The sequence below is a fragment of the Tauraco erythrolophus genome, chromosome 10, assembly GCF_009769465.1.
Source record: "Tauraco erythrolophus isolate bTauEry1 chromosome 10, bTauEry1.pri, whole genome shotgun sequence".
NCBI lineage: Eukaryota > Metazoa > Chordata > Aves > Musophagiformes > Musophagidae > Tauraco > Tauraco erythrolophus.
In genome coordinates, this window is record NC_141474.1 from 31,370,126 (window position 1) to 31,397,992 (window position 27,867).

The 27,867-nt window shown below is 38.2% G+C and overlaps 1 protein-coding gene across 1 annotated transcript; it reads right to left on the minus strand.

Moving 5' to 3' along the window:
• Positions 1-9,439: 9,439 nt before the first annotated feature.
• On the minus strand, positions 9,440-27,867 carry OMA1 (OMA1 zinc metallopeptidase). Its single transcript, XM_009987281.2, has 8 exons — positions 27,331-27,867; positions 26,673-26,901; positions 25,442-25,615; positions 25,239-25,346; positions 23,511-23,639; positions 18,977-19,051; positions 16,926-17,075; positions 9,440-9,742 (listed from the first exon to the last, which is right to left on the minus strand). The coding sequence occupies exons 1-8, from the start codon at positions 27,840-27,842 to the stop codon at positions 9,524-9,526; spliced, it is 1,596 nt and encodes a 531-aa protein (XP_009985583.1). The 5' UTR covers positions 27,843-27,867; the 3' UTR covers positions 9,440-9,523.

The window sequence follows — 27,867 nt, forward strand, 5'->3', positions numbered from 1 at the left end:
CTAGTATAAATGTTAGGGAGGGGGTGTCCTCTAAAATAGCTATGCTTTTATTATGGTATCTTGATACGGTCCTTCAGCCATACTCTTTCACACCTATGCCGGACAGACACGCTGGCAGATGCTGGCAATGAGTTACAGCCTGACTCCACACCTATGGCAATAAAATGAAAGGTTTAAAGACCCCAAATCTGCTGTTGCTCAGGAAACCGATCAGTGTATTGGATATCAATGGATGAGTACCTTTTGAACACCACTCTTCACTAATGCTGTGCTCATTATTAGCTGCCCTTGTTACCCTCATCAAATTCAAGGTCCTCAAAAGTCCTGGATGTTATCAGCTCATGATAGGCATTAAGAAACATCCTCCAAGATGTGATGCCTCTTGACATATATGTCCCACAGGCACTATGAAACATTAAAACGATAAAGCTGAAAGTCCAAAGTTAAGAGAGAGATTTCTTCAGGGATAGCCTGATAGATTGAGACCTGCTCACAGAGAAAAGTCAAGAAGTCCATAGGTCTCAATGGCTTCCACAGCCACACAGAAAAGTCATTTCACTGGATCCTCTCTCTTGCAATACTGACAACAAAGATAAAGGGAGGTCAGCATGTCAGTTAGTATTAAAAACAGTTTGCCACAATGACAAGAGAGACCAGGCAGTCATGAAGAATCGAAGCTGGGGAACATTTAAATACTGCACCCTGAGACAGCCATGAGAAGTTCTCTAATACCACACAGGGACACGTGTAACATGTATGTTGTGTTAGCTACGCCCACAAACACCCCCAGTCATTAAAGCTGCAGCCAAGGCAGGATGGAGCAGGGGTGGATGAGCAGGATCAGCAGCACTCAAAACAGCAGTCACTACGAAAGATAGGGTAGCACTCCCAGCACAACCTCGGGACACACTTCCTCTAGCTTCACCTAAAATGTAAAATTCGCCCTTTTAATGGCAGAGGTCACAACCCATCATGTTGCCCAAGACTCTGTCCATCACCGTTGTTCACAATAGTGAAGGCTTTAGAGAAAGCACTAAAGCCTTCCACAGACTTATCAAAACTCTGGCTTAAAGGCTAGCATGTGATCAAATTGGACCACCATGCATGACACCCCGAATGGGTGTGCAGTATACAAGGACTACCTGGTCTTTATGATTCTGACACACAGCAGCAGCAGTACGCAGTTACTTCACCTTGGTTAAAAAAATAACATCCATCATCTGGGGACAAGCTAGCTTCCTTGTCACCAAATGATCATAATTAATTTAACCACTATCATTACAGCTGAACTTTCCAGCCCAGTCAAATGAAGTAAGTCAATTCCTTCTGTGTATTTTTTTTTGAATGTTTTCCTTCCTCTGTGGCTAATTATTGAACATTTTTTTTTTTGAAGCCCTAATTCATGCCTCCTTCCTGCTTACTGAAGATACAATGTCATTTGTGCAGGAGCTCACAATCAGCTGATCCTGACAAGCAGAGGATAAAGCACAAAAGGAAGAATATTGTTTTAAGGAGGGAGAAATCCAGATCTAACTACTGGAGCTTTTGCCAGAGATTTCAATGTGAACAGAATAGAGGCCTCATTGTCGACAGTGAAAATTGGACCCTGTGGCTTCTCAAGGGTTTTGTTTCCTTCTAGCTCGTTGGCTGAAAAAATGGTGAAACACAGACCAGTATAGTCTCACTCGTATTATCAAAGTAATGGGAGGGTGATACAGCTGAGGATATAGCATAGAAGTGGGCAAAACCCCACCAAACACAGTGCTAGCTGAGGTTCTGATTGCTCTCCGTTTTGGCTCATACTCTAAAAATAGAATTCTAGAGAAGAAAATAAAAACAGCCTATCATAATATTTTCATTTTCTCTTCACCTCAGATACCTACCTATCGTGATACACTCTTGCCATCTCATATCTTGAATTAATTTATTCTCTCACATTCCTGCTTTACAAAAGAGAAACTTACACACTAAAAATCTATATGACCCTTGCAAGATGGCATAGGATATCGAAATCTGAAGTCTCCATTCCTTAGCTAGGATCTTCACCATTAGGCCACTCTGGCATTATGCAGTCAAATAGGCTCTCCTATCCCAGGATGGCTGTGTCGGAGCTCAAATGCACCAGCAGGCCTTAACTGCCCTGACTGGTCTCAGCAGGGACCTTTGCGCAGGTACCCACCAGCCAGGGCTCCAGGCCAGCTCAGCCCCAGGCCTTGATGAGCTTCGCTGGAGGTAGGTCCGTACACAGCCCTGTCCACTGCTCATCCTGACGTGTTGGCTGGGCCTCCCACTTTGATTTTGGACTGGACCTGCCACCTAGAATTTGTCTGATGACCACCCTGCTTGCGAGATGACTAGCTGGTCCTGTGGTCACCCTCATCTCCCAGCTCACGTTCCCCCACGGAGTGGCCTCACCCTCACTGCTCCCTCTTTCACTGTAGAGGAAGGAAAAAAATAAACCCCAGGATACCAGAAACATGAGTGGGAGCATATATCTTATCTCCTTAGAGCACAGATCCTGCTTTAATCATTAGACAGTGACAAGCATGCCGTCAGCACCAAAATAAAATGTTCTGTCTCCGTTTGTTACCCTACGGTAGGAGGAACGCAGATCGGATTTGCAATAGGGGCTCAAAACTGGCTACTACGAGTGTAAATCCAATGGTGCACACTTAATTTTTGCATGTACCATTTTTCACTCAGTTGCTCATTTCCGATCACTTCTACTGAAGGAAAGCAAGGCTTGCCAGACAGCAGCTTTCTGTAAAGTTATCTGCTACCCAGGTAGAGAGGAACTGGAAGTCTTCTACAGAACCAGACGGGATTCACTGGCTCACAAGGATGACGTTCCGAGTTTGCTCTAGCGAAGAGTCATTGCAGTTACCGCTGAAAGGGAAAATCACCTTGATGATTTACTAAAGCCAGGCTAAAAACGAAGGTGTTGCACTGCATCAGTTTGCAGAGCCGCTCGGGCAGCCCCGCTGCCATCTCGTGGCTAACGGACCACACTGCCCTACTCCTTCATCAGTTACTCCTTCGTCGTTTGTTCCATACACATGCGAAATAAATCTGACGACAACATATCCCAGGCTGGAATAAGGAGCTCTGATTCTCTAGAGCTCAAATAAACAATATAGATCACTGTTGTTAGAAGGGAGAAGAGATAAATTTAATTACATCTCTTAGCGTGCAGTGGTGGGAAGGGGATCATCTGGGTGGGGGCAGAAGCCACCTAAATTCTGGTACTATTCTACACACATTGATCTGGCAAAAGTAAACCAACTTCAATACCTACACGGAGAAACATCCTTTAAAAGTTTGGGGAAAATATTTCACTTGACAATTGGGTCAAATACCCAATCTGCAGCAAGGGAGTTAAGAAATACCACTTTTCGAGCGGATTCTTGCACCTTTTGTGGCCCCTTGGGCTGACCTCAGTAGCCGCTTGAAAAGGTCAAAAGTGGTATTTGAGATTATGAAGAACCTGCAGTGAAACTTGCACAACAACTTTAGAGCTTCCTATAACGTTTATCAAGTTTTCAACCCATTTAGCACTTTCAGTAGCTTCTGTCACTTTTGTATGAATCACCTCACGTCCTTTTTTCACATTGACTTGATGTGGAAATGTTGGTTTGCTCTCCTTACTTCTATGGCACTTGAATTTTCTACATCGGATTGTGTAGAAAAGGCATGATAAGAACCTGAGAGAAACTAGATAGCCTTGACTATGACATCACTCATGAACAAGAAAAAAACCACAACTTGTATCATTTTGATGGAACTCACTTTGGAAAACAATCTTTGTACTCCCCATTACAAACAAAAGATAGAATGACCACAAGGCTGTCCCAATACAGTCACAACAAACATCTTTCCCGTGAAAATCTACATGCCAGTGAATGCTGAAGGAAAAAGTAGGCAGGTCAGATCATACAGCACATGCCACAAGCAAAATTTTTACTTCTGCTTGTTAAATGAGCTGTTTCTAAGATGAGCTATCAGAGCCTCCTCGCATCTGTGCCTCCACTGCCTTTTCACAGGAAGGCAGCAGCAAAATGATCAGATTCCGAAGACTGATCACCTTTGTCTTTGCCTGTTTCCTGCGGTTCCAACTGGAACTACTGCCCTGAGCAGTTACATAGAGCCGTGTGCTCCGAAACAGGCGTCTTTAGCTAAAAGACTTGCAGGCTGAATGTCACAAACTAAATTTGTTCAGCACACATTTTGGTATCTAAGACCAAAAAGTGCTGTCAGCCAGCAGTGTTTTTATCAAATTAAGATACAGAAGACAATCATATCAAACAGAAAGCTATTCTTCAAACCTGTGTTTTCACAAGTTTTGTTGGTCTCCAACTATATAAAAGACTCTATTAAGGATATCATACAGGTGACTAAGTTATACATCAGGTTTCTATCAACTGTTATCCCACTAAATGTTCATTCTGATTTTCTAATAAATGCAGCATTGTCAGAATCTCGTTTTAAACTGAAACATTTTAGTAAGTTGTAACAAAAGGTTTAGGAGCATAATTTTTGGAAGGTGATAGATATCAACAAATAGAAGACTGCTTGAAAAATATTTATGCTTAAAATATAATAACTACTGCACATATCCTGTTCAACTTTTACGCTTCAGTCCATGTATTCTAATTGAGCACTACTGAATTACTTTTCTAGTGGATAAATACTGTACATGCTGCAGTGTGAAGAGACATCATGTAATGTATACTAATTAAGCCATTATATCTGTAGAGAAGATCGTATCTGAAATATCAAATTAGCAGAAATTAAACATCTCAGAGGAGTAACAAAATGTTACGGAGCCATGCACTTCCAGGTCAACAGGTTCAATTTCAGCTTCGTTTAATAGTTATAATGAATTTATGTGCTTGAGATAACAATTCCCTGCACCCATTCATAAATCGGGGTAAGAGCCTCTGGCTTGTGCCAAGAACGGCAGCCTTTAACCAGTACAGCCAGAGCAAGGTAGCCAGGAAGGTTATGCCAGGCCTAAATTTGGCATGTAGCCTCAGGCTCCATGAGATCAACCAGCACATTTCCTGGGCGCCTGCAATATGTGCAGGCAGCAATGAGGGACACCAGAGACTCTCAGTCAGTTCTCCTTACACATCTGCCAACAATTGCCAACCCCAGCAACGAAGTTATCACAGGCAGAACATTCACCTCCATCTTTTATTTGATTTAGTTAAGAGTCCATTCTGCTTATCCTGATTCCTTTCCCAGCAGCCCTTGCTGCCTCTAGCAGAGACAACTGCAACACAAGAAGAAGATGGAGCGGGGGAATGGGAAAGGAAGAATTGCAGCCAACTTTGATGCAGCGTTACCTTACAGCTAATGTGACAGTGGAACCACAAATCTGAGATGAAACTTTTTTTGAGATTAAAGAACCACCATGTCAACAGATTTAGGCATCAGCTCCTTAGAGACAACGGGCAGTAAAAAAATCAATAACCAGTTTACATATAAAAGAAAGGAGTTAATGAGTAACTACATCAACAACAAATAACTGTATCTTAGCCAAGCATGCAGAAAGAGGTACACCCGCCCTCTGTAGATACGCATCAAAAGATGACAAACCGCACAAATGTAACAATCACCCAAAGCCTAGCACTTCCATTTGCTATGAGGACTCTGGGATTCGGCACACAGACATTATACCATGGGCCACAGTAAGCTAAGGAATGATTCAGAACGCCAGAGTTCTGGCCCCAGAGATTTTCATTGATCTTCTTTGAAGCTGTGCTAAAATCACTGTCTTACTGAGCTTCAGAACCTACAATCGAACTGTTAGAAAGTTCACCCGTGCAGGTATTACAGAAAAACTTCACGAGTATTGATGAGGTGCTTCCAGTGATCTAGAAATGCTAGTTATCAATATCAGTCCTTACTGCAGGGGACTAAACCACGCTCTGCAATACGGACTGGAAATCTGAAGAAGCTGCAGCATACTGCAGACAGAAAAGTCTTATCCTGCTGCTTCCGCTACCAACCACAATTCGTCATCGTCTTGCTCCCGCTTTGAAAGCTCCAGAGATCCAGAAAAACAGCCAGGATTTTCAGCAGAGAGAACTTTGATGGCAGTAAAAGAGTTTACAACAGACTATCATATTGGAAATAGTTTTTCAACCAGAGGTATTGAGATAGCAACACCACACTGAAATAAAAAACAAAAAAGCTGTGGCGGCATATGTAATATATGAAAAAAGGTCAAGATTGCAGAATTGTCCTCTTTTAATGACTACAGACAGAATTCAAGAACTAAGGCCATTCTAACAGCTGCTTTCTTTGCTTTCCTAGCACTTACCTATTTCAAGTGAAAAAAAAAAAAAGTGTAAACGTGCCAAACCAATAGGATAAAGAGCCATTTTTATCACAGGACAGCCTCGTGTGCGCATCCCCTGCTTATCAAGTCTCTCAACACTCCCACTACAGTAAAAGCATTAAGAGATTTAGTGAAATTTGTACTCGATATTTAATCTTTCAACAAGAAGCTATGAAGCACAGCCTGCAGCATTCGGGGTGGAAATGCAGACGTGTTTTTACTGATCTATCTTGCCTTTCCTCACTTTAGCCACTGTTCTCCCTCTTGTATGACCTGTGGCTTTCAGGTACGGAATTCCTTCAACAACACTTCGAGATCTCCTTTTCCTGGGACATACTAAGTTACACAACTGCAATATAAAGTTTCTGCAGATCATCAGGAGCTTGTAACCACAGTATTTTCTTAAGGGATATATTTTGAAATTATAATCATTAAGATTAATAATCTATTAATATAGGATAGTTTAATATATATTAGCATACTATATGTAATAATATATTACTATATATAGAAAACAATTTAAAATTATTATATGTTCTTTAATTTTAAAAGTGCAATTTTTACTCTGACTTCCCAAACCTTTAGAAAGCAACATTATTTTTTTTGTTCAAGAAAGAAAAAAGAAAATACTTTCACAATATAGATGGATGTAATGTATAGCCTTCAGTAAGAATTTAAGGAAGAAGTGCCTTCCAAGAGGCAGACGAACACAAGACATTTTCTGTGTTGGACACAAGAGAAGCAGGAAGAAGAAACCCCTCCCAAAGGACCTGAGAAAAATATTAGGGATAATTCAAGATGTAAAGTAAAAACTGAAATTTTCAACATCCCATTTTGGACTTTAGAATGTTTTAGTGTAGAGGCCTAACTCTTGTGTTTGTGTGTGTACTTTATATACATGTGTATATAAAGTACATGTATGTGCGTGTTTGCATATATAAGGTTTGTAAGGAGAGAGAGATGTTTTATTAGACTAGAACAGCTAAAAAAAGTCCATAAGCCCTTTGTTGGTCTAATACGAGCTATTGCTTCTCCCTTGAAACCTTTTCTCTCACATCACCATGGATCATGGTTACATGACCCTTTACATACAAATTTAAAAAAAAAAATATCCCTCGGTGAACTTAAAAATTGCATTTCCAGCATTTCACTGCAATACTTAAGCCACTTAAAATAGAGAGTAGAAATATGGAACTTGTGTCGCTTCATACTTTACCTGGAACGCTACAAAAACTCTCCTGTGTTCTCCTTAGTCCTACCAGACGCAAGCATCAAGGTTCGTGTCAACCAGGAGCCCTGAATAACAAAACCAGCTTTGACACTGGAGCGAGAGAGAGGCAGCAGTGTGGGGCTCTTGGTGTTGCAGTATAAACTACAAAGGTCCACAGGGAAAACTAAATGGTGTATTTTTCTGTTTACCTTCAGGTGACAATGTCCAAACGCTTCAACACATCGCTGAATGTCTGTTACAAAAACTCCTGTCACTAAGAATGAAAATGGATGGATGAATAATGGTCAGGCTGGACCTTCTGCCTCTTGCCAGGAGTGTTGAGAGAGATTTAAAAACAGCTTATAAGCAACATGCAGCCAGTCTAGACCTATACAATCAGACCTAGAATCATCAACATTACAGATACATCAACTTACCTCTGAATAGAGATAAGGTAGGTGGTTGCTGGTGTTTCTCAAAGGACTCTGGTTTGTCGACTGAAGTCAGTGAAGGAATTGCTTGTTTCATAATCTTTTTTCCAACTATATTCACTGACAGTACTGAATAGGTTATTTTTTCCTTTTAAAAATCTTGCATACTGCTTTAATTGAAGAAATATGATGAAGTCTGCCTCTCTCCATATATAAAAAAGAATGTTTCAAAACATAACACACAGTAAAATATTTGGAATGCCCCCTTCGTGTAAAACCCTACCATACATGAAACAGACTTTTGCTTTAATATGAGAAACAAAAAACCTGATAGCAAGTACATCTTGACAGATAAAAGAACAGGATTTCCCTTTTTTATTTTCATTCACTGCTGCCTCTTTCTATGTCTTCCTGCAAGATTGATATTTCAATATTTTCATCAACTGCGAAGTAAGGATAACTCAAACAGTTGCAAATAAAGATTAGCATGCTGGCTATACTGGCTAGCCCATCCTGAAAGGGAGAGCTTTACCTGTATTGCACATATTGGTGTCCACGGTATAAAACACGTGGCTTCAGGGGGGCTGGGGGAAGCAGAGATGCTCAGCATTAGACACCAGTTTCCCAAAGAGAAGTCATCTTTTAGGATAAGGTACAGCCGCGAAAGCTGTGCAGTCAAGAAATCCTGTATTGTCTACTACGTAATAAGTTTCCATATCAGCAATCACTCCTATCCAAACGGATATATCCAAATCAAATGTCATTGCAGTAAAACTGCCCTCTGAGGCACTCTGATCATTTAAAAAAGACAACAGCCATCCCTACAAAGCGTTCTAGTGCTACAAACTACGGTTTTTATGCCGTGTTTCTTTCAGAAGAAAGACTTCCTTGAAAATTATTTAACTCCTTTTTCATACTGAACTTTGAGCAGCCCTTTCAGGTTGCTTTGAAGAAAAACGTTGAACCAATCCATATCCTAAAATGCCTTAGAAAGAAGAAAAATCCCAGCAGTAAATCCCCCTAATTAAGTGAGGGTGTATCTAACCCACAGGCTATTATCACATCTCAGCTTAATATTTTTAAACATTCTATATGTGGAACAGGCAGTAAGCTCTCCTCATTATTTCTCAAATGAAGCTGAACAGTTCTAACCCAAATTGCAGCAAGAAAAACCAGACAACTTAAATGATGAAAATTGTATTTTTTCCTCTGCTTTAGGGACGCTTCTGGCCCAGCTGTCCTCTGATCAAGGTGAGCCTGATAAAGCTGAAAATTACACTGTGTGACTGGATTGTACGAGATTATCTTTCCCCTGAGAAGTGATTTATTTTAGTAACTCTTGATGAATAAGAAACTTCCTGCTCCAGCATTCTGCTCTTCTTGTGTGGGCATGGTTCCTTATTGCTTTGAGTGAGAGATCACATAAAAGAAACGTAGAACATGAGTGGCTACATCTTCTTTATGGCTCAAAGACAAATTTGCATTATAACACAGACCTTCAGGGACCACAAATTTAATAAAAGGTGAAAATTGTTATCATTAGTTTGTAGGTTTAACTGCAAAAGTTACTGGCATATCTTCCACTTTTTGAGTGTGAGGAAAATCCATTTTTGGTTTTGAGAGATCTCGCTTTGTAGAATTTGGAGTTTCTTGATCTTTAGATGATTCCAGGAGATGTTGCATGCTAAGTTTGAAAATGAGGCGAGGATCTGGTCCAGAAAGAGATGGGCAATTGCAGCTCTCTCTTATTTTAAGAGCCTGTGGATACATAGGAAAACAAATCAAGCTCATTTAAATAAGAAAAGCAAAAAAATGTTTCAGTCATCGATTTGGCTTTCCAGTAAGATCTGCATTTGCACATAAAGCTTAGTGAGTATAAAACTGAATCTGAGTTGTTATTGAACAACTTTGTAACAGAAACCAAGAATTCCTGAGAAGAAATGTAGCAATATGGTAAAAAAATGGAAAAAAAAAAAAAGAATGAGGAATGAAAATAATTTTCTTACAGTCTCTCAACCAACATATACTCTAAAAGGTACAGTGTAAATAAATAGGAAGTTCTCCAACTATTTTACGTGATACTTGTTCACATCAGCACCTTTTACTTTTTAATTTACATTCACATGTAAATTAAAATGACTGCATCAAGAAAAAAAGGGCTGTGAAAAATTTACTTCTTCAGATAAGTTCTGTTATTGAAGCAACTGTATATAGGTGTCTGACACAAAAAAAGAGGGAAAAATCTCTGATGACATGATGGACATTTAACTGTTCGGCGCAGAGATAACAGATGGTTGATCAGAACAGTTAAGGTTCAGTTACACAAATGATCTCATCTCTAAGAAGCATTTGAATACACAGCTTCCAAGTGTTCTCAGAAAACCATGTCTCTAGAAGGTAAAAATTTATCTGGATAAAAAGATTAGCACTAAGAGACCAAACTTTAAATTACTCCTGGTCACCAAGTAAATGCCGTGGCTTCCATTCTACAGATTAGAAAGTAGAGGCACAAAGGAGCCAAAGAATTTCACAGAGAACCCAAATCCGTTAGCGCAGGCACGCTCCTCCTGATCATTCCGTCTTGTGGGCAATATAAGAAAGGCATGACAATGGATGAGCCTCACGTCTCAAAGGCACCGTGGAGAAACTGATATAAAACTGTCAGCTGTTTTAAGGGATGCTAAAGTTGGTGTTCGTTGTAACAGAGCTGAACATACTTTAATTAGTTCATAAAAACAGGCAGCTCGTTTTAGAGCCAGCGATGCATACCACACAACTAAGTCCAATGCAGTACTTGGCAAGTGGTTGTACACAGATCTACTAGTATCATCCTTCGAGATCCATGAATTCTCCTACAAGAACCACTTACTCTAATCAAGAAAAGCAAGTTCCTATGTATCATATAGCAAAATATTACACGTAGAATTTTAGAAGGTTTCACACTTCTGCTGAGAACTATTTTTTCAAGATTTGCAAAATGAAACACCGGGATAACACTAAGCCAAAAAACTAGCCTGATATTTAGCATTAATCAATGGTCACTGTGTTACAGTCACTTTTATGCAGTTTTATCTGTATCTTGACCTCAATTAACAGCATAAAACCACGGGCAGATTAACATCCAGCTTTATTTTTAATCCTTTCATGGGAAAATAACTTCAAATGTTTATTTTATTCCAATTCTTTTCATAACCTCAGATTCTTGAGAAGTAATGGCAAGACCTGTGCTTAGTTGCAGCCAGGTGCTCCTTGACCAGCACTAAGGACCTGTTACCAGAAAGCAGGGGTTGATTCCTTTGTTCTAGATGGATTAAACAGGTTGAAGAAAGTAGCAGTTTTCATAGCAGTCCTACCACTGCACTTAAAAAACAGAGCAGAAATTTTCATCTGCTTTACATACACGAGATTTGGCTGAATTACCAAATCAAATATTCCAGTACACTATGTGTAAGTATTTGGGAAAATTTTGAAACAATTTGGTGTTCTTCCACAGAAGACACTGGGAACATCTTACTACAGCAGATTTTAAAACAAAAAAGCAGAGCTTCTTAACTCGTTTCTTTGCATAAGGAGGTACCAAAACATCTCTCCCTATCTTTACTACAGTGAACTGATAAAGGGTTTGCTGTAAATGGCTAGAAACAAATAGAATTTAAATATAACAACTGACTTTGGAAAAAGATGCAGTCAAGGAATATAGCAAGAATTTCTCCAGCTGTTGCTTGCTGAAATGTAACATTTACATTACTGGATACACAAGCCTGGATTAGGCACGCAAATATTTCTCTTGTCTAACTTTTAAAAACTATGAATAAAGCTTTCAGTATTTGTTTTTCCACAGCACGATTGTCCATAGAGTCATCAAATGTAACTGTACCGTGGAACACCCTTCTGCTTCAGTGACCAACTAATTTCTAAACTGACATTTATGACGAACCAGGAGCTTTCTCCTGTTCTCTTCTGGAACATAAGCTGCTGCAAGACTACATTAATGTCAAGCAGCATTATTCAAGGCAAATGGAAATATAAAGATTTAGGCTGTATCCTGGGAAGGGCAACATAATCCTCTTTTAAACTAATTTAGCAATTTTATAGCTCTGGTTTTCGTGGGTATCTAGTGCCTGGCCTATTTTCATGGTTTCACTTATCTAAGATACTAAACTCACAACAGCAAAGGTAAAAAACAATACATTTTTATGTATTGTTAACATTTTTACCCTCTGGATGTCTTTGCACTCTTGCTAGATGTAAAGCTGCCCAAGGAGGTAGAAGGCATCTGTTCAACGCGACCAACTCACATGCCACTAGAAAGACTGCAGTTAGGAGAACGGAAAGCTGTGTTGACATGCCATCTCACTGCTGAAGGCAGCTATGACTACACACTCTACTGAAAGTGGTCCTTGTAGGTAGGTTTGTGACTGCCATGCAACATTCAATCCCAGTTACAAAATGTTCTTTCCCCAGCTCCGTTGACTGCTGCCGTTTTTTTATGCCAGTAGCCCTGTCATGTCATTAGGGTGCCAGTAACAGGCTGAGGAGCTTACACTATAATTTTCCCTGAGATAAACCAGCCTAACATTGTCAGCCATACTATACTTCCAAAATCACGAGCAACTTCAAATTCAGTAATTCAATATTGCTCAAGTAAACTGGTTTTTGACAGTCTGGGTAAGAGGACAAGTAAAGGCATTCTTAACGAAGCACGTGCTAATTGATATCACAATAAGAACGTGTTTCATTGACTGTTTATGCTGAAGAGTGTTCTCCATACAGACGGAACGAAGACAAGGTTAACTAGCTAGAGTGAGTACGTAGATCCACTTGGGAACGGAGAGTTCTCTAGTGGTGTTCATCTCGGGGTGACCTAAGAGAGAAGTACTGCTGAGAATAAAGACCACCCGCATGCTTACTGGTTCAGGAGATCTCAAATAAAACATCAAAACTATCGCCTGTAAGTAACAAAGGGGAAGCTGTTTTTCTCATCAATACAGTAGCAGTCACCTCTTGCAACGTGCTGGGAGGGGGAAAAGGTGTAAGAGTTAGGGAGGTTTGCCCCATCTTATTGCTTTCATATAAAGCCTGCCGGTAGAAACAAATATAGAAAAAAAGTAATTTTTAGCTCTCGGTGTTAATGCTTCACCACTGTCACAGGTACCAGGCAAACCGCTGCATGTCAGCCCCTTACAGGCTTTTGGGGGGCATCCTGCCTCTCAGGCTGTCAGCTGCCTCAGCACAAAAGCCATGTCGTTCTCGTGCCGGAAACCAGGCCGAGGGTTATAATCTGTAGATGAACTGTGATTCCCTCGGCAGGGCTGACACGCTCTGACCTTGCAATTCTGACAAAAACTAAAAAACAGCGCAAGCATGTAGAGAAAAAAAATAAAAATAATTTTTAAAAAAATAATCAGAAACGCTGAGTTGCAAAATGAATTAAAATTAGCATGCAGAGAAGCCAACAGGTTCTACAAACGAAGTGGTAGTAAAAAGATGACTAGAAGAATGGACAGATTTGTTACTTTACAGAGAAGAAAAGCAACTTATATATAATACTAATACTTCAAATCTTTCACTGCCTGTTGGCATAAAAAAGAAAAATTGTAACAAAGTATTCAACAACTTTATGAGGAGGATAGAAAAACAGGCCAGTGTTTTTTTTATTCTTATTTTCCTTTAACTTTTCATATCACACAATTGATAGAGCCTAATTAATATATCCTACTACTAGAACTATCTGAAGCAATCTTCACATTATAAGCAAAGGGCAAATACATCAATTCATTTTTGAAAAGACAGCGAAATAAATGCGTCTTCAATATCCAAAAGGCAGCAGACTGAGGAATAAGCCAGAGCTGCCCAAACAATATTAAAAATAATAAACAGCCAATGTAGATTTGACAAGAACATGTCTTGCCAAAGTAAACTTTTTTTTTTTTTTTTGGCAAGTTAACTAGAGTTAACAAACAAAAGAGAAGCAGTAGACATATCCCAGCTTAGTGTTACTCTCAAAAAGAGTGGGAAACGGGAGTTACGGTGAATCAAAAATGGAATCTGAGCCAAAAACATGATGCCAAAGAAGCAAATGTCACGTCAAGATGAATTTTTGTGTCACAGGCAAGGCTCAGCAGATAACCTTCTGCTTTATTCAGTATAGCTGAGGCTTGAGCTGATGTTCTATTCGGACAGCCTGCTGGGAAAAAGGTAGGCAAACTGTAGCAAGTCAGAGAACATTAAAAAAAAAAAGGTTCAGAGATGAACTAGAAAATCCTATAGCTTCCCTCTGGCACTACACTTCCACAATTTTTCTTTCCAGAACAACGGTAAGCATCCTTCCTGCTAGTACAAAATTATTTTAAGGTTGTTTTTTTTTCTGAAAATAAAGAGCATAGGCCTTAATCGAGCATCTCACCACCTTCCATGTAGGAACTCTAGGAGATTTCAATTTCCTATTTAACAGTACATTCTGTTTTCCTAATTTACAACCCAAATCTCTCCCAGTCTGAGGGGGAAATTCTTTGAAAACATAGTAAATCTTTTTAGTTTCCTTTCCTTTCCAGGACAGCACCACTTTGTAACTGCTTATAGTTCTCTCATTTACTAATTTCTCAGCATGGCTTCCAACTTGTTCAGAAATCCACATGCAAGATCTTTAAAAGCCATTTGATTTGCTCCCTGTCTTTTAATTACGCGCCAAGAGAATCCCTGTGACCTGAGACTGTTAAGTCACCTCATTGAGACATGCCATCTCATTACCTGGAGAAAAATTATCACTTTATATGATCGCATCTTATCGTAAAAGGAGTCTGTAAAGAAACATCTGTGTAGCCTGAGAACTCCAAAAACTTGTCCCTATTTTCCCCAGCTACAGTAGCTGGTCTAATAACAGATATTTTATTGTCCTGAAAAGCATTTCAGCTTCAAAAGCATCAGCATATGAAACAGAACAACGGTCATGATGGATCTGATACTGAGTCTTAAGAAGTACAGCTTCTTCACAGAGATACTAGAATGATAAAAAGGCCCTTTTCAAAACCTGGCTTCTCCCTCTGGGCCTGAATATCTAATGGCCATTAATATATGGTAAACATACTGTTCCCTTTAAATGCCTGAAATTCAGCTTCTAGAAGGCAGCACTCAGATGAAGGGGAGTCAACACTTCAGACAAGAAGCCTCCAATACCACCTCTATGTACATTCTTTCATTTTTATTCCACTTTTGTAGTATCAACCTCAATTATCTAGTGAACTTCTGCTAAAAACAGGAAGCCTTCGGCCTCTGCTTTTTCATACTACTCCAAAGAATGTTTAAGGTAAAAGATAAATGAAAACATCTCCTCAATTATCTTTTGGAAGAAAAATTTCTAGTCTCCACCACTCTTGGAATTGAGAGTGTCTGTAAAAAGATGAAGGTTGCTCCACCTGTTAAACTACAAGAGATAAGACAGAAATAACACGACACAGTTGCTCAGGTATTTAACTTACTTGCTCAGTCCTGGGGTAGAACATAAGGAGCAATTTACTTCATTACCATTTCATAAGCCAGTCAATAACTGTATGAAAATAAAGGATCCTGAACCCTTTATGTTAAATCTAACTAAAACTGAGGCTCCACAACAAGTATCATTTTCCATTCAGCTGCTCACATGTGTCAGAAAATCCATTAAAATAGTCTCACAATTTGTTTTTGCAAAGTACAGAATTTGTGTATATTAATTTAAAACATTCAGCCTAGCCAGTCTCCAACCTCCGACTCCTAACGTTGGTTTTGATTTATGCCATCATTTAGAATATTTACTGCATCCGTTCTCATCAAAGAACTCATGAAGATCTTATTTTCTCCTTTGAAATCAGCAAACACCTCAACATTTTAGTGCTCTGTCTGCCAATAAATCTTCAACTGTCTTTACAGTTTGGAACTGAGAAAGACTTAAAGTGACTGAGAGTTTAAAAAAAAAAAAAAGAAATTATCGGTTGGTTATAAGAAAGGGAATTTCCAAACACAGTTTAGCTTGCTGAAAAAGTGCTGTTGCGAAGTGCTTTAACACTATATTTTAAAAAGAAAAAACGAGGCAAAACCCCAATCCATGCTATTTTTCTGTAGCTACAAAACCCACTCTTTAAAGAAATAGCAAACAATCTAAGACTACTAAGCTCGAAACAGTTCTCTGTTGTTAGGCTACCAGCGAGTAGCACATCAAATTAAGAGAACCTCCAAGAAGCTATCCACTTGGCATTTCTCTGAGAGGAAATCTGAAAGAAAGAAGAGAGAAAAGACTGAGGACGATAGGCAACGGAATCAATTAGCTCAGTTTCCTTGGAGTGGGGTAAAATTTGCTCCCTAATGTGATGGAACAGAGATGTGAAGAAAAAAGCAGGCTGCAAAATCTACCGAGACCTATCATAACTAGGGCTGTTAAGAAATCTTCTACTGGGGATCTGACTTTCTTCTGAGGCACAGTTATTCGAGCAGCATTCAATCCCACATCAGTGAGAGTGAGAGGATAGGATGGAGCATTCCCTATTTGACAGCCAAGGGCTAGCTACCAAAGCAAGAGAAGTCAAGAGAGTTCAGGGATCCAACTTCGAAAATGGTTTCCAAAATGGCAAAGAGAAAAGAATGGATGAGACTTGTGACACTGTCACATCGATACAAGGAAGGCGATTCAAAATAAAAAATACTTCACTTTCTTCAGAAATCAGAAAAGAAAAAAACCCTAGAATATAGTTACATTTTTCCTGTGCTATCTTAACTTTTCCTCATTTAACAAAACCTTTAAGATTGAGAGGTTTGTAACAGAAAATTTCTGTGAGGATAAGGAGAAAGATAAGCATGCTGCTAAAAGAGTAGCTTGTGAATCAATACCAAAGTAGCTTGTGAATCAATATCAAACACTCTGACAACCTTCCTAAGAGGAAAAAAACACGCTTCCTTCAACTCTGCTCACCTCTGGGATAAGCCGGTCTAAGTGCTCAGCTCTGTTTTCATGGGAAGGGTGTGTGGAGAGCCACTCTGGTAACTTGGGCTGCCCTTGAATGGTTTCTGCTAATTCCATCTGTTGCCAAAATACACTGCTTGCTCGTACATCCACACAAGCCTGAAAACAGTAGGGAAATGTATACACCACAATATTTTTTAAATAATACAATACGCTTTCTAACAGATACTGAATTACAAAAGACATCTTAAATTTCAAATCTTGAAAGTCTGTTTAGATACTGCCCCCCATACCTCACAAGAAAAGGCTGTTCTAAAATATCTAAACACAGTAAAAATCTCATCTGGAGAGACACTGGATTTGTTCCTTTTAACATCCATGTAATTCCAGTGATCTTAAAAAACTTACAGCTGAATTAGACAATTCAGGAGAAAAACAGATTCACTATCTCCAGCATGCACTTGTTCCTTAAAAAAAAAAATCCAGCTGCTTATTTTAAGTCACATTTGCAGAGGAACCAATTAATCATCTCCACAGATTTATGAAAATTAACAGAAAAAATTTGAGAGTCAAAAATATAAAACAATAATAATTTATACTTAAATATCTCTAAAAATGAACTACAAAGGCCTTTCTGTAAGTGATTACGTTGCCTTTTCCAAGGGTGATCTGTGTAATCTACAACAGATTAAAACAGTAATTTTGCAGAATTCCTACCTCTCTCCATAAAAATAAAGTCATGGAACACTAACTTTAAGAATGGCATTTTTATATCAACAGACTCCTTTATATTTGCATTTAAGTGGAGGGGAAAAAAAGAACAAGATTTCTTACATTAATTTTCATTGTTTAAGAGAAAAAGAAACAAGTGCTCAGAAGGTAAGACAACGACCAGAATTCACCCCCTAGAAATACAAAAGTGTAGAAATTGTAGAAATACAAAAGCGGTGCTTCATTCTTTAATTTAATTTCTTAAGATTATTATTACAAAAAGATTAACTGCACAAGCAGAGAAATGCTGAGATCCCACTTTGCTTGTTTCTTTCAGCTATGGCCCTACATCTTAGGTGATGAGAAGCAGTGAGCACCCACACAGCAATTACATTTTTTGCCATGAATTGTGTTATTCACTTAGATGACTTTGAACTACAAATGCAGTTTCAATCCCCAAATAAAAGTTAATTTTAAAAACTCTTCCTTGAAGAAATATTAATAATTATGAAGAAAAGGAAATTATCCTTATGAAATATTAACACTAGATGGTGCTGCTCTCGTAGTTATCTAACACTTATCTAACTCTTGCACCTAGCTAGAACTTAAAGAGTTGATTTAGTTTCTTTAATTTAGAATTAAAATCCACAGGGACAAAAAAAAAAAAAGTGACTGAAAAAACAAATTATGAAGAAAATGCTGAGTAGATTCTGATTTAATTTTTGTCTGTCTTTAGCAAAGTCACATTATTTTTATGGCTGTATTTAGACTACATCTTTAAATATTAGAACAACATGGACAGCCTTCGCAATTATCGGCAATCTCAGAAAATAAAATCACAACATCAAAAAGTTCTTAAATTTCACTGTATTGTTACGAGAATAGATATTACAGATCAGAATATTTTAGGTGCACTACAATATAGTAAAGCATTCCTCAGGACTTCTCACAATAGGTGGAAACTAAGTGAGAACAATCTAAAGGGCAATTTATATCCTACTTTTATATATATGTATATATCCTACTTCTGGAAGTTCACTATTTGGCATTCTCTTTATGTAGCTTTTTCTTTTAGTAGTAATAAGCTATATTGAAATTATACTGTGCAGTTAATAATGCACAACTTTACAAACTTAAATTTTATTACAAACAATTTAGCCAGAATGACTTTGTCTTTCCCTACAAACTGTTTTATTTCCCATTGCTTTTTTAATCTACATATCTTTAAAGATTTGGGAACCTTCCCCCATGCACTTTACCTCTGCATAAAGTGTGAAACTCCCTCTTATTAGAATAGAAACTGAAAAATGGCTGGTAAATTGCTAATAAAACCAATCAGTTGTAGTTACCTTTGCTGCAAACTGAAGTCCCACTTTATCAGCTTCGGCCTCCAATGTTCTGCTGTATGGTCTGTCAAACATAAACTGCAAGGAAGCACATCAAATCTCTGTTTCTTGGTTTTGAATGTGTACAAAGCTACAGCATTGTAGCTATTTTCTAACCTTCTCACAAGAAAAGGTGTTTATCATGTTCACATTGCCTGTGATCAGTATTCATTTTCTTAATGTAATCTTTAATTCCATTAGATGTATTTTCATGGCCCTTCTCATCAGCCAGTCTCACGGTATTTTGCAGCAACCAAAAGGTCAACACCAACTTTAAACTAGAATTTTTTCACTTCACTTTTATTGGCATTAAGATTTTTGGATGTGTGTAAAAATTGGTGTTGAGATTTCTTTACTAAATGTAAGAAATTTAGATTAGATCTAAGGAAGAAAATTTTCACTTCGAGGGCGGTGAGGCACTGGCACAGGTTGCCCAGAGAAGTTGTAGATGCCCCATCCCTGGAAGTGTTCAAGGCCAGGCTGGATGGGGCTTTGAGCTACCTGGTGTGGTGGAGGGTTTCCTTGCCCATGGCAGGGGGGTTGGAACTGGATGATCTTTGAGGTCCCTTCCAACCCTAACCATTCTGTGATTCTATAAAATTCCAGTGGCTCCCTTAAACTTTTATGATAAATGTCTTTAAAGCAGGTATGATGTATTTGGTATGGTAAAGAGGCCACATCATGGAACGTAGCCATAAACATTTTCACGCAGAAATCACTCCTTTGTCATGATTATTCCCCAACACAAGTTGAGAAATCAAACTAGAAGACATAAATCTGACAACCCTTCTCCCTTTTTTCTAGTGTATGACATTGAATTAACACACACCAAGAGACAATGGTAGTTTTCTCTAATGGTTATTTAGTCATATAACTTGGGATCTTCCGGCATGGATCATTCATGTGGATTTGGCCAGCCTCACCCTAGTAGATCAGGTTATAGTAAACACAAATCAGGACTTGTTAAAACAGGCTTCTCCTGCAGAGATAAGGAACGTGTCACAACATTCTGGTCTGGGCATCAGTTAGGAAATATCAACTGAAGAATGAGAGTGTGCAAGGGTAGTGAAGAGAAACAGGGTTTATCATCTCTTTATCTGGTTAAAAAACATGTCTTCCTTATATGCTCCAGAAAAGAGAAAAAAAAAAAAAAAAAGCAGATAGAAATGAAGAGCACCAAAGAAGTAGTCCAATCCCTTGAGTACATAAAGATATCTGCAACTTTTTGCTTCTTTCTAAAGCAGTACTGATAGTTTTTCTTTACTAGGTTAAAAATAAAAGCCCACCAAAGCTGCTCCTTCACAGGTGTTTTCAAGCCAAATACATTGGCTTGTAAGTACAGACAAGGTCACTTTCTAAATTCTTTGTTTCGTTACAGACCTTATACATTGCAATTATAAAGATATTTTTAAAATCCTCTGAAGATAAAGTCATTATTTGAAGTAGAATATATTTTTCTATTACCTTGAAAAGTGTTCTGGGCCTACTGGAGTGCATATTTTCACTAAACGACAAAAATATCCGTGGCTAGTCTGTCATACATTCCTGAAGGACCATTTCCCAGTTAGCCAGATAAACTATTTGTTTAATTGTTAAACATTTCTTGGACAGGGAAATGAAACTGGTAAGAGGCAACAGGACTACTCAAATCATCAACTGGAACAGAGGCAAAAGAGGTAGCATCCACCACAAAAAAGATTTGGAGAAGTCTAAGAACCAGGGAATTGATGGGCTGAATGCACATGACTTAACAGACCATCTAGAACGAGAGAAGTGGGACAGAACTAAGACAGCAATAAAAATATCAGTATTTAAACTGGTATTTAAAGCCCTTAATTTCACTTGCATGTACAGTTAAGCACTAGGGTAGGACTATTACCTGTATGCCTACCCCAATAGTGCCAACAAGAATATGGCTATATTTTTAAAAATAAACAGAACACTAATGCAATTCCTAGTTCAGGATCTACCCATGCTGCAGACTGCAGAAGCAGGGATGGCATCTGAAGAAACTATCACCCTACAACTGCTGTTATTTCCTCTTCTTTTCCTGTATCTGCTAGTGACCAGTCACAGGCAAGATGTGAGCCTAAAGAGACTCTGATGTGATTCCATATAGGAATTATTAAGCTAGATACAGCTTGTGAGCAAGTAGGGTTCCAGACTCATTATATTCTCATCATGATCCCAATTTCATGAACATAGAAGAGACTTACACGCGTCCTCTGCAATTTCTGAGAATTCTGTGTTTCTTCTTCAGATCTAAAATTGAAACTATAAGATAATCTGAATCTCTTGAGAAAACTTGGAGTCTCTTTCACAGTGTGCTTCTAGCCAAGAAAGTCTCAGCAATGGTCACATAAAAGGGTCTCGAGACACGTAACGTACAATACTATTCATGTGCTACTGAAAAAAGAATTTTTTAAAAAAAATCTTTTGTGAATGTGCTGGAGTAAAAAATTAGATCTTCAAACTCTGATCTAAAATCCTTGTCAGAAATTGGACATAATAAAGAAGATGATTTAATTTTTCAAATCAATTACCAGAGCTGTCTGTGTATGTTAAAGAAAAGGAAGTTCCAGGCAAGCTGACTATCCAAAGTCACCGGTTTCCACATGAAATACAAATCTGATGGTGTGAGGTGGACAAGACAGGCAACATCAAGTACTGTAACTGTACCTACTATGTGTGGGCCATGAGTAAAACTCATGCTTTGTGCTATTCCAAGAATAATTCCTAGGCTTCAGTTCCCATATAAAATAACTGCTGCTGTAAAACCAAAGCCAACGTATTTCAGTTCAGAAATACAGGACTGAAGAACAGCCATGAATCAATCCCAAAAGAGAACTTAACAATTTCTTAAGACAAGCAAACCCATTAGCTTTGGAGGAAAAAGCACAACTGGACCTAACATGCCAAAGGACCTACAAAGAGTCACTGGAAACTACTTACAGTCAATAGTAAAAAATAAACAATAGTCAATAGGTAAAATAGTTAAGCCTCTGAGGACATAAAAGAAAACGAATACTGAAACTGAAGCAAGTACTGCAATGTGGCTTAAAACATCCTTTCATAGAGTGGGATGCTAAAACTTTAAAAAGTAAAATACAGTTATGGAAGAAGAGGAAAAGAAACATCCTGAGAACATGTGCAGAAAAATGCCTTTTCATGTAAGCACAACAGGCAAACGTTGAATGGAGGAAGCAAACAGACATTGTTCTCCTGGGTGACTAACTGAAAAAAAAAATTCTGTTTAGCATCTTCTGTGTGTGGGATGAAAACTTTTTAAGTATAAATCACTTATTTATTCTGCATTACATATGGACACGTTTAATGTTACTGAAGCTGAGTTTGATCAGTTTTACAGCAGGATGTTTCTGTACAATACCTCGTGTATGATAGATCCTTCCTGAAGCATACTGGGACTGTGAGCTTAAACCCAGGTCCCATTTGCAAAAAAAGCACAACTCCAGTCCTCCATGCCAGAATACCAGTTGCACTTAGAGGAGAAAAGATGCTGACAGGGAGTTAAATCTTGCTCTCTAAATTGTGAGCAGTCCCAGGATTGATTCACACGTCGTTCTTTCCAAATTCAGCTCTTCAAAATGCTGGCTAGCATTCAGCAATGTGTTGGTTTCTTAGCTGCTCGTACAAATATCCAAGCTCTTTAGAGACAATCCATGTTCGGAATTCATACATCTACCCGTTAGCATAAGAACTACCACAACAGATTATTTATGTTTAATTTCATGTTTTTGAGGAAGCAAGGGAAATCTCAGGAAAAGCATCAAGAGAAGTCACAGAAACCAAAGAGCTTTTCACTTAAATTCAGCTTCAAGTTTAATGATGTAAGCAAAATTTCTTTTCAAAAACTCCCACTTTTTAAAAAAGAAATGGATCAGTAGCTGTCCAGAGGCAGAGAGTAAATTGGACTGCTGAAGAAAACTGGCGCCACAAAGCCTCTGAATTTTATTTATTGGAATATATGCTGTCAGAAAAAGATCATTTCAGTAAGTTTTATTATAGCATGGTTAATTCTTCAAAAGATTCTCAATTTTCTTATCCAGGAAGCCATTCTTACCACTAACAATGTATTTAAAGAATTCCATATCTTTTATTTGGTTTAGAAACAATATAACAACTACTCAAAATAAAACCACGGCACTTCAACATATAGAGCTTTGAAGGGCGAGCTCTAGTTAAAAAAGGCAATCATCTAACTTAATTGGCGAGCAGGTACTTGGAGCCTGTCCAGTTAAACCCACTCATGTAGGGAGATCCAAAGTTCCTCAAGATGCCAAATGAAAATAGGTATCAACTAAAGCAGATGCAGATTTATAAAAACATATTCCATTCAAAAACACACTCAAATATTAATTTTTGCTTATAATATTTCTCCTCTTGCTTTTTACATGCTATTTACTGGTACTATCTCCCTAAGATTAAAAAACATTTTTTCATGGAGCTCAGGAAGGATAACACGAAACATCAGTCTTACCTCCTGCAACTTGCTCTGAATCCACTGGCCAACGACTGCCAAACTGTCACGAGGACAAATGGCCCAAATCATAGTGAGAAAGATGAGTGATAGAAAATCCAAGAAGTGAACCAGGCTGGCTTTCTCTGCCTGCAAACAGAAATTGTCTCATTTTCATTCCTTACTGTCTGACATTTCTTTAGAACATAGTAGCATTTGGAAACACTCTAAAAATCAGTTTTTTTTTTTTTTTTCTCTAGGCAGCCACAGGAACAGGGCAAGCACGAGCTACCCTGCCTGCACAAACAAAATCCACTTGGATGCGAGGTGCTTTCAGTCTAGAATCCACATCAACTGCATAAACACAGCTGAAACAAACACATTTTAGCTATCGCCCAATTTGAGAGATTCAAACTTGAGATAAGATGATGGCAGCAGGCAGGCAGAGTTCATTAGTAAAAAGGCCATGAAACACCTTAGTTGGAAGGAAAAATCTATAAAAAGACCTAGAAGATTGCTCTGTACATTAACTTGAGAAGAGATAGACATCATTTAGACAGAAACACTAATGGAATAAGGGGACACTGGGCATAATGTATTTATTTTTTCTATTTTCTAATGCATTACTTTTATTTCAAAAACTGAGAGATCCTGAAAGAAACTGAAATTCTTCTGTTTTTCAGACTTCTATTTGACAAGCAATAAATTGATATGAGCATTTACAAGCTGGATCATGCAATTCTCTTCTCTATGCCAGTCGGGTGACACGGCTCCATACAAACAAGGCAAGTTCTCTTTATTATTAGAAATTTTTGTCAGAAGTTTAACAAGTTAGTTGGCTCAACTGAGCCCAAGCAACTACGATGTGAACTCTTTCTCGTCCAAAATCATACGAGATGTGGTAAAGCAATTCTGTATTTCCACTGCTTTTAAAATGCGTTTACAATTTTAGCAGGATCTTTATGTTTACAAGCTTCTAATTATGTCTCCTTAAACTGATGAACAGGTAATTAATATAATTTTTTAAAACAACATGCACAGAAAGAAACCAATTTGGAAACAAAGAAGAACTTTCTAGAAAATCATGCCAATCTAGAGGAGTATGAGTCACATTTCCATACCATCCTCTTTTTCCATAGTTGTATCTACAAAGCACAACAAAATTATTATATCAATTCTGTTCAAATGACAAAGAACTACCAATTTCAACACATCCATGCCAGCACATGGAAAAATTAAGTCTGTGAAAGCAATCATCTGTAAATGCAGAATCAAGCTCCAGGTATTCTGAAGTCTAGCATTCTAAAACTGTGTGCTACTGTAAGAAAAATATCATGTATTTTATAATAATTTATTAAAGTATATCCACTTCTGTAGATATTAATGAGTCTAGAAGTAACAAACGGAGTTGCTGAGTGCCTCTAGTTCCTTATGCCCGCGCTGCAGGAGGAGAGGCATCTCCAGACCAAGTTCTAAGTGATTGTTAACAGTGAGCCATAATCGATCCGTACAATTGTGAAAAAAGCCCTGGCAGACTTTGTGCTAACACTGACTACTACAGAACTTATGACAGTTATTAAGTATTGCATGAGTAATAAGGATATACGGTATCAGAATACTCTCATTTCAAACTCAAATTTTCATTAACTAGAGTCACACTGAAACTTTGTTGGTAGTGATAGGACAAATCTTAATTAAAGTAATTAGAGTTAATTCAAGAATTTTAGACAGCCTTCTTTAAATACTTACTGCATGTTCCAACACAGCGTGAGCTATTTCATGTCCCAAAATGAAAGACAGCTGATGAATATCAGAAACTGCATTTAACAATCCAGTGAAAACAAACACTTGGCCATTCTGTAAACAGGAGGAGAGCAAAAATTAAGTAGAAGACACATAAATAAAAAACTGTTTCAATATTACTAACAATTTTTATATTGGGTTCGACTTACTGGAAGCACAAAAGCATTTACACCTGGTTCCTCTACCACATGGATAACCCACTTGAGTGAGGAGAGCTGTGGGATGTCCTTATTGCTCTCAGATAAATGACCAACAACTCTCTCCACAACCTGATACCGGGCATCCGTCTCAGGTAACATTTTGCTTTTGAACTCCTCCATCCACTGAAAAAAAAAAAAAAAATCCTTGTCATGCAGAACAAACACACAATAAATTACTAATTTAGTGTCTATACACAATTTGGTTAAATCTAAGTTTTAATACTTTTGTCTTTCACATAGCCCAAGCCAATATATTAGAGTTCAGGCTTTCAGACCCACAAGTTCAGGATTAATAAACTTAAAAGGAAGTAAACTGACTGCAGATCAAAAATCAGATAGTATAAACTCGATCTCACAGCCTCCTGTATCTGGCATTTTCCTAATACACAGTTAACCTTGGCATCACAATTTAGTGAACCTTCCTGAATGTCCACATGAATTTATAATTTTTCTGAATTTGTATATTTCTGTTGTAATTTGTAATACAGACAAATTTATTCACAAGATGTAATTTTTATATATCCTTGCAGCTCTGCTCTTCTGTTCTTATCTCACATTCTCTGTCAGACAGGAATGTAGTGACATTTCTATACGGATTGTCAAGTTTCACTGGGTTTGGAACAGAAAATCACAGAACTCAAAAGTTACACAAATTAGTGCAATGGACAGTTTAAAAGAAAGCAATTAAAGAAAAATGAGCTAATCCAATGAAAAGAAAAGTAGTAGAACTGAATGCAGGTGGAGAGTATTGCCTTATAAAGTGATAGCTTAGAAGAAAGGACCTTGAACAAGTGCCAAAGAATGTTCAAATCAGCACATAAAGCGAGAGATCTCAGCACGTATCTCTTAGTTATGCTTTTATTGCTTCTACTAGGTTTTTATATTTCTTGTTATATTACAACAATGCAGTTAAAAATGTTTGCTACATGCATGTAATGTGTTCTTTAACTGTCATGTGCCTCTGAGTGGTGCTGATGGAAAGGGAACTCTTTAAAAGGATGGGGACAAGAGGAAGGGATAACTGATGGGAGTGCTCTGCAGGGTTCTGAGCATGAAATTCAAAACTTATTAGGACACCCCTAGGTTTGTTTGCCCATCTCATTAACTGGACTATCTCATCTCTGAAAAAAAAAAGCATTAACAATTTTAGAGTATTTTGAATTCTTCTTTAAAATCTTACCATATCGTATTCCATCTGTGACAGTTCCCTGAAATGCTCTTTTTCAAACACCAACAGTCGAGCGCGCCCAGTGATGGGTGTCTCCTCCAAGTGAGTAAAATAAAACATGACAAATAAAACTCCTAAGCTACTAACACCCAGGAGTATCTTCCATTTATTTTGCCTTGCACTTTCTTTTAAAAGTTCCCGTTTATTAGGAGGAAGTGCCTTCCACCAATTTCTTATGCTCCTGTAAAATACAAACAGTGTCAGTTTAGGATATAGTTAGCAAGAGGTTTGTTAGTGTCTGTCCTTGTTGTATTCTCTATTACAGTCTCATCTCATGTAAGAGCTTATGGAAAGTTATACTCTAATTGGCTTCTACTACACTCTATTTCTTCCCTTCCACAGGAGAAGGAATGCCCCTTACTGTCTTGGTTCATCTCCCTCTACCTCGTGTAAGTAAGAATAAGTAGAGCAAAAGATACATCTAACACCTCTGATAATGAAAACAACTTCTCGTGGAGCAAACTCTCTGTCCAGGCCCCAGTCCTACACAATTTTGTACCGATATTAAAATGAAAACACTACAAATACACCTACCATTCTGCACAAACACATGCACACATCTTTGTATAATGGGTCTTACACTGAGAGAGGAAATAAGATAGTACTTTACCTGCCAAGAATTATAGCAAATAATTTCTGAGCTGGCTTAACAATAATCCAGAAAAAAGGAACTGGTGCAGCCTGAAACGATGGTGATGTGTGAAAAGACCTGATGATCTGAATGTTCCAAGCAGAAGAGTGACGTGAGAGTTGCTCTACAGAACTGATCTGGAGGGATGTGATCTTCTCCCTCAGTGGCTGAGAAGACTGGAAGCAAAACCTTCTTGAACTGTGGTGTGCGTTCTTGTAAGTTTCTGTGTTTGGGACATTCAAAAGACACCTCAGTCCTTTACTGATGAAGTTTCTATAGGAGTCAGGGCTTCCAGTCAAAAAACAGTTTCTAATATTACCACTCAAATCCAGCCGTTGGCATCTATCATCTCGTGTACAACTCACTTGAGCTCGGCAACATCCTGTGTAAGACCTACAGAGATTATTGCACTTCCTCTGTCCGGCCAAAGAAGCCAAACGAAAGAAAATACAGTTCCTGCCCAGCAATTTTAGACCACAGATGGAATTCATAACTTCTTTGGTTGGTTACCCTGAA

What these genes read in the sequence shown, in the direction of transcription:
- OMA1 (XM_009987281.2), bottom strand. Translation starts at nt 27,842, where the DNA reads ATGAATTCCATCTGTGGTCTAAAATTGCTGGGCAGGAACTGTATTTTC. An exon ending in CACAGATGGAATACGATATG is followed by an intron (nt 25,616 to 26,672) that starts GTAAGATTTTAA and finishes TTTTTTTTTCAG; the next exon opens with TGGATGGAGGAGTTCAAAAG. An exon ending in TAAATGCTTTTGTGCTTCCA is followed by an intron (nt 25,347 to 25,441) that starts GTAAGTCGAACC and finishes TCCTGTTTACAG; the next exon opens with AATGGCCAAGTGTTTGTTTT.